The sequence below is a fragment of the Trematomus bernacchii genome, unplaced genomic scaffold (genome assembly GCF_902827165.1).
Source record: "Trematomus bernacchii unplaced genomic scaffold, fTreBer1.1, whole genome shotgun sequence".
Classification (NCBI taxonomy): Eukaryota; Metazoa; Chordata; class Actinopteri; order Perciformes; family Nototheniidae; genus Trematomus; species Trematomus bernacchii.
Window position 1 is genome coordinate 9,292,958 of NW_022987705.1, and position 7,860 is coordinate 9,300,817.

The 7,860-nt window shown below is 42.3% G+C and overlaps 1 protein-coding gene across 1 annotated transcript; it reads right to left on the reverse strand.

The window, feature by feature from the left end:
• Positions 1 to 4,312: 4,312 nt before the first annotated feature.
• Positions 4,313 to 6,245, reverse strand: drd1b (dopamine receptor D1b). Its single transcript, XM_034140374.1, has one exon. It carries the CDS (start codon positions 6,243 to 6,245, stop codon positions 4,854 to 4,856), a length of 1,392 nt encoding a protein of 463 aa, XP_033996265.1. The 3' UTR covers positions 4,313 to 4,853.
• Positions 6,246 to 7,860: the final 1,615 nt, after the last annotated feature.

A 7,860-nucleotide genomic window follows, 5' to 3' on the forward strand; every position in this document is an offset into this window, starting at 1 on the left:
AAAATGAGATGGAGCAACAGACTAATCTGCTTCAACGTTGATTCTTACCTTGCTTCACCAGAGATATGCAAGGTAATGCTTTGAAACAGAACTATGCAATTAGACATGGGTTTTGTCAACTCTTTCTACTCAGACTGATTTAGATGGTTTGTTTTTTTTGGCCTTAAGGTGAAAAGCTGATGAAACAAGCCCCAACCCAGTAAGGTAAACATAGATTATTGATTTCAGCAGAATCTATAGTTGCTAAATGCAAAGGTGGGCAACTCATACCTGTGGACTAAATCCAATTCAGACACAAATTACAAGTCCAAAGGTGTAGAGACTGATTCGGTAAAGGTAAATACTTAACAGCCTTTTACATTAAACGCATCAAGACCTATTTGTTTTAAAGGGATCTTAATGTTATTTTTCCCTTTAGTGTGGCAGGGTTGAGGTCTCAAAATGTTACTTTGAGTCGGCATGTGTTTCTGCCCACATTTAAGTTAACAAATGAGGCGGGACGGACAGCAGGGCAAGAGGACGTGTCAACTGTCAAGTGGCTGTCAGGTTATGTAAATGCGTGCAAAGTCAGGAACACAGTGAGGACACCAGGCTCAGGGAGCTGGAAAAAAATATGCGTCACCGTTCAAAATCAATCTCCATCGATTCCCTGCAGCGACATGATCTTCCAATAGCCACTGAGTGTCAGAGGTACAGCCACATCCATAAACCCCTCACAAAGAAACAACAAAGATGAAAAAAAATACATACATGTTTATTTTACAAGAAGGGCACATTTTTTTTTGTACAAACTGTAAACTAAATACTGTAATTATTTTGAGGGTTATAATCTTTGACATCACGTTCATGAATGAACACCAGAAACATTTTAGTTAATAAATAAATATATAAACAGTCAGTGACTGCTGCATCTTACTGTAAATTGTAACCCCACACTGAAAAAGAAAACATACAGCATGTACGTTTGCTACACATTAAGGATTTTTGAAGATAAAAAGCACTTGTGTTCATCACGACTACATTTTGAACATCATTGTACAATACTCTATCCTGCACGCCCCAACGCTAAATACTGCAATTTAATTTTGTACATGAAGCTTTGTCACTGAATTGATGTCGAGGTAGGGACTCCGTCATTATCCTAGACAGTTTGAGTAAGCTGAAATATCATCATCACACTCCCATGGCCTGGGAGTGTTGTTCGCCCTACATCTCATGCGTCCCTTGTCCCGCCTTTGGAGGGAGAGGAGGAGGGATTCTGCACCGTCAGATTTGCTTAAGTTGTCATACATCATGTAACTACACTGATTGAGAGACCGTGTATACTGTCATCTTAACTCCCGAAAGCAACATGTAGGGCAGCCTGGAGGAATGCTCGGGATCAAACAAAACATTTTGCTTGTGGGAATGTTGCCCGACATGGCCTCTTCCACAAAAAGCAGTGGCATCTGGAAAGATGACTCACCAAGTTGACAAGGTGATGGCTCAGGAGGGGGTTTACATGGAGTCAAAATACATCAGAGATCATTTGCCCTCACAGCTGGAGGTATGTTTCTATAAATGTGTACATACAGCATATACGAAAAACATCTGGTAAACCTGTAAATGCCAATGATGTCACAACAAATGGCAGATTAATCTCTTTAAGAATACCCACATTTCAGCTTAAACACTGGTTAAATCACAGCATAAGCTACATTACAGCCACATTCAGCCAAAATTTGAATTTTGGCAAAAGCAATAATATAATATAATAATATCTATAATAATAACAACATGGCTAGTTGGGGCTTTGATTCAGAGCTTTGACTCAAACTACAGAAGGGAAACAGTCGGCCCTGTCCGTTTAATAATAAATTAAATCTGTGTTAACATAGGGAGTGCTCATCAAGTCGACAGAGGCAGCCAAGAGAAAAGAAAAAGAGATGGAGGAAAAGGAGGGTAGAGGAGGTGGAGGGGGAACCAAATCTTCTCTAAGGCATTTCCCCTTTATGTCCAATGTCCAGTCAGATTATGTGCAGTTCATGTTTTAACGCTTGTTTGAGCTGGCTTGTGTTTGGAAATAATTAGGGAGTAAATTAAGAGGAACTGAGGAAGAGAGAAAAGGAAAGGTCACTGAGCTGATATGGTTGAGAGTTTCTAAAAGGCATGGGAGTAAAGGGGAACGTTTAAGTATATAGTGGCACTTGGAATAGAAATGTAAATCACATGGGAATTTAAATTAATTCTTAATAAAACATCTTTAATCCAAATTCAAGTTCATAAATGTTTTAAAGTGATGGAACAGCAGCTGTAGCAGTGGCAGAGGACAGGGAGGCAGAGAGGACAATGAGTTGCTTTTGTGTAACAAGCCAAGTCACATATTGAGCTAAAAGCTTTCCCCCCATTTGTTGCCATCTAGATACAGTAGCATTGGATTTTCCAGAGCAGGAAAATCAAATGCTTCATTCAAGACCAATTGCTTTCTATTGGATCTGCTCTGCCTTTCTCTGATGTGAAACTGTTTCACGCCTTCATCGCCACACACAGCATACAATGCCCGAAAGCATGCTGTTGAGCACTCTTTCCCCAGCAACACTGAATACAACTTAAAACTAGAAGTAAAGGCTTAAAAATAATGTGTGCCACGGATACATTAACATTTATTTAAACTCTGACAGAGAGAGAGAGTGGGTAATCTACCCATAAAATAAGGTTATGAGCATGTGTTTTTCATACTGCTTTTCCACCATGTTTGCCACACTCTTACTACTTGTATAATGTAATGCTCTCTGTCATGTGTTTGACTGTAATTGGTAAACATGCATAACTTTTATAGCATTGCTATGTTGAACGTTTGAGACAACAATAGCACTATGTTTTACCAATTAAGAGTTCATAAGCTTAAGCTTAACTTAATCTTGTTTGAGGTTAATAATAGCAAATATTTGCAAACAACAGCTTAATTTAGTTGTATGATGTAATTTGCAAAATCGTACTATTGTCAACTGCAGCCTCACTGGCCAATGTAAAGCCGATGTTACATAGAAATGTTAACAACCTTTAATCTGAAACAACCTATTTGGAGATTCATCTTTTGTAAACTAACTATAAATGACTCAGTGAAAAGGATTGTAGCTTAGCAAAAACATGACCCTTTTAAAAGGTGTTGGTCACTGTTAATAATATATTTCATATTTCAAATGAGCTTTTTGGTATAAAATCATTTCATCATTTGGACTAACTTATTACTGCCTTTTGGACAGGACCTTACTTTGACTCTATCACAACTCCAGTTGTAATTGTATACATAGGTATACAGGCTACAATGCCAAATGGGATGACTGGAAGAGGAATGGGAATATGAATATGTTCCATATCTTGCAGGTAATGGTGGTTTGACTTGGACTTCACCCATGCAAACAGAGCAACTGTCACACTGCATGCTCTCCTTCGCCACTACAGCACAGCATGGCTCCCAGCATGAGCAATTTACAAAATCAGATATCTGCAAGTTTGCAAAAGGTCACCAGGTGTCACTTGCATTACAGATGAGTGAACTCTGCTGCTGCTGCCTCCTCTGTCCAGGTGTGGGATTTGTAGTTTATAGATCTACATTCTTCTGACAGAATTAGCCATAAGATAGATGGATAGAATAACCAATACAGCTTTAAGTGGGCATAGTAAAGATATAAAATGGAGGGCTGCCAGAGAAGAAGGTCAAGTCAAATTCAGATGGACAAACATAAATGGAAAGTAGAGTGCAGGTGTAAAGGACTATGCTGACAGAGGAAAAAGGAGGTTGACAATGCTTTAGAAATAAGGGTGGTTTAAGGGAGGAAGAGACTGAGGAAAAGGGGAGCAAGTAAAAGTAAAGAAGAGAAGACTGTAGGGCCCTAGAGAGGGTTTGCTGAAGAGTAGCTGGGAGGGGAGACAGAGCTAATGATAACATGGAGTGAGAATAAACTGGAGGGAACTTCAGGTGAGCCAGTCTGATCCGTCCCAGGTGGGCATGAATGAGAAAAGATAAGAATAGGGTACAAGGAAGGAAGATAGACAAAGAAAGATACTTTTTACTCTTTAGAAACTGCAAGGTAACAATAGGTTGGGAGGTGTACAAATGAAATATTTAGAAATACAGTATATGATAACTTGGCTTACGGTTTTGAACTCCATTACCTGCCCCCTTACACTGAAACGTAATATTGTTACGTTGGTGTCTGAAGCAGTTTTAACTCAAATCAATTACCACGGCAATACAGTTGTTTTGAATTTGCAATAAAAATGTCAATAGAATATAAACGTACTGAAGATAAATAACTGTCATGAACAACTAAGCATACTGAACCAAAAGCAATTCCCAATTTACCAATGTATCTTTTTCATGAAACAAATACAAAGCACCTACCTACAAGACATTTTGCTAACAGTTACTACATCTTCCTCCACTGTATACACTGTGTTTAAGTCCTTCCAAGGTTGTGTCAGTACTGTACAGAATACACATGCAGATGTATACATCTTTGCAAATGTAACAAAAAAATGTATACATGTGCACTTAGCTAGTGTTCTGCTTTAATATTCACATTATCAACATTTATCATCAAATGTGTCAATTTCATCAATAAATGCTGAGCGTATTTTGCAGATAGTTATATCCAGGATAAAGTGCCTTTACTTTAAAACATTCTGTAGGTTTTTCCATGTAGGTTTTTGTTGACAGTCTTAAGGTCCTGTATATCCCATTCACTGTTTCTCTGCCATGCATGTTCTTAAAGACATCTGTCTCTTTGTGCTGTCCTCCTGGGTAAGCTTTTCTTCCCTTTGTGCGTACATACATGCCGCGGTGTACTTTGATCCATCTTTGCCTTTGTTCAACATGAAGCGGTTTTATGCTGTCCGTTCTGTGTTATGGGATTGATTTTCTCCAGCGTGACCTCAGTATCGCTGTCTAAATTCCCAGAGATGGCTGGGGAAAGTTTCTCCAGAGCGTTGTTGACCATGCCCACCTCGATCTCCCCTCCACATCCATCCTTCTTCTGTAACTCCTCGTCCTGACACAGGATGCTGTGGGGGATCACATAGTTAGCTGAATGGTTGCCCTCCTTAGGGATGTGACTCTTGGGCTGATACTGACAGTTGGGGTTTGTGTTAGGGGCTCCCATGTTGTTGTTAATACTGACGATTTCAATGGCGTTGCTGCCCGGGCAGAGCCGGTGGCAGCCCAAGAGGATGGAGAAGGCCTTGCGGAAGTCGGCGTTGAAGGCATAGATGATGGGGTTTAGCGAGGAGTTCGCCCAGCCAAACCACACAAACACATCAAAGGTGGTCGAGCTGATGCAGAGGAAGTCCGTGGCACTGTCCGGCACGTCGGGCTCACAAAACGGCACCATGCAGTTAAGGATGAAGAAGGGCAGCCAGCAGCAAACAAACACTCCCATGATGACTGAGAGCGTCTTTAAGACTTTGGTTTCTCGTTTGAACGACATTTTGAACGAGCTTTCACTCTCTATGCTCGAACTATTCCCCATGCTGCTGTGGCGATTTTTGGCACTCTCTGCTGCCCGCTCCAGTGCAGATATTCTCCGTATCTGTATCTGAGCGATGCGGTAGATCCGGGTGTAAGTGACTATCATAATAGCCACAGGGATGTAGAAGCTGATAAGGGAGGAGGAGATGGCGTAGGTCCTGTTAAGGCTGGAGTCGCAATTGTCAGGGGGCAGATCGTCAGGGTATGTTCCATTTAGCTCTGCGTAGCTGGTGGTCTGAGCTTTGTGCCAGTTAAGCTGAACAGGAATGAAGGAGATGAGGACTGACAGGGTCCACGCCACACTGATCATCAGACATGCCACTTTAGGGGTCATCTTGCGTTCATAGCGGAACGGGCTTGAGATGGCCCAATACCGATCTACACTGATCACACACAGGTTCAAGATGGAGGCAGTGGAGCACATGATGTCAAACGCCACCCAAACGTTGCAGAACGCGCCAAACGGCCAAAACCCAACAATCTCAGTTGCCGCCTTCCATGGCATAACCAGGATAGCTACCAGGAGGTCAGAGATGGCCAGCGAGATGACAAAGAAGTTGGTGACCTTCGACCTCAGGTGTCGGAACTTGGTGACGGCAGCGCACACGAGCGTGTTGCCTAGCAGCGTGGTTAGGATGAGGAGGAAGAGGAAGCATCCCGTCAGCACACGCTTGGACGAGTGTCTCTCTGGTAGCAGCTGCTTTCCATCTTGAACCGTTGAGAAATTCAGATCCATTGTTTATGTTACACTGCTAATAGAGAGATAGGGGGTGGGTGAGGGGGGTGTCAACAGTCACCCCATCACATCCCCAGCCTGCAGCAGCTGTGCCTCTCTGGGGAGGAATTTTAGACGGACGGCGTAGCTGGTGGAGAGGTCAATTGTCTCGGCACCAGCTCTCCCACAGACTGGGTCATCCATAGGCTCCTTGTTTCAAACACCATCCTTGCAAGAGAATTGCTATAAATATTTCAAAAAGATCTCTTTGAAAATTTGCCTCCCGAAAATACCTGGTTCATAAATTCCTGCAGCAGCAGCACAGGCAGCAGACATTCTAGTTTTAAGGAGTGAAATTATTCCAGCTGTTGTTTGCAGTTATTTCTCCAATCAGCACTGTAGTCTTGAAAAAAAAAAAAAAAGATTAAAAGTGAACTCCTTGTTCGTTTTTCTCCACTCTCTGGATGCCTCAAATGTCAAGTGAAAGTTTCACAGCATATGGTTGCCGAGCTGTTGAGTAAACAGAGGCTTGGCCAATCATTAGCCTTATATACCAACTCATCAATAAGTTCTATTGACGGTTTTCGCGCTTCGTTTATCTGATTTGTTCAATGATTCTCTTGGCGTGTCCGTGTGATTATATTGGTGCCTGTATCGACGCTGATTCACCCCAGCTACTAGGTGTTTTGTTGTATTTATTTATATCTTTGAATGCAGCTCCCTGTGAGTAAATGGATGGCACAGTCTCCACACCACATGTTCACCTGAGTGGTGAGTCATAGAATTAGGCGTTCAAAAGTCTTAACAATCCAATTTCATATCACGGAGATATAAATTAAAGTATAAATCATTTGCAGGAAATCATCTCAGCTCTTTTTAAGCTGACACGTCGCTCTATTCCAGATGCGAAGTCATTTATTTCCCTTTTGGTTTAGTTCGCGTGCACAGCACAACGACCGCTCAGCTTTCAAAAACATTCAAGAGATATATTGGACACCAACCTAAAGTATTTCTGGCAGTGCATTCCCTGGGTTGACGTCTTAAAAACAGAGTTTATTTCCTTTTTTTGTATATATTTCGGGAGCGTGCGCTTGGCTCTGTGGATGTAGGCAGTCCAGATTCCGCAACACGCACCGTCTTGGGTCAGCTGGAAAAATTAATTAATCCAAAATCAACGTGAAAAAAAAACGTGTTCCCGCTAAATCCACCGTTTGTCACCATACATCCAACTTGTATCTTGGTACCAAGTGAAGGAGAAGGAGCTCACCGTCTCGGCGCACTCCTCCATGGGGAAGTCAGTCACTCTCCCCTGTTGCGATGGTCCTCAGGTGTTTTTTTTTTTCAAAGTCCTTTTTTAGAGCCATCCACTGCTGTGCAAAATTCAGTTACCCCTGTGATGTGTTTGCGGTCTGACTGGCCGGCGGAGAGTGATGGGAATGACTCCGATCTCTCCAAGACACGTTTTCACGCGCGCTCCTCTCTCTCCGCTCAGCTGCTGCTTTGCGCCACGGTCGGTGCCACAACTGCTCCATCCATCCAGGCAGGCTGTGGAGTGTAAAGCCACCGCAAATCACACCGTACAGAGCACTCCTCTGGTTTGGTAGAGAGTTTAGCCACATATGGTTTGTGGTAACGA

What these genes read in the sequence shown, in the direction of transcription:
- drd1b (XM_034140374.1), bottom strand. Translation starts at nt 6,245, where the DNA reads ATGGATCTGAATTTCTCAACGGTTCAAGATGGAAAGCAGCTGCTACCA.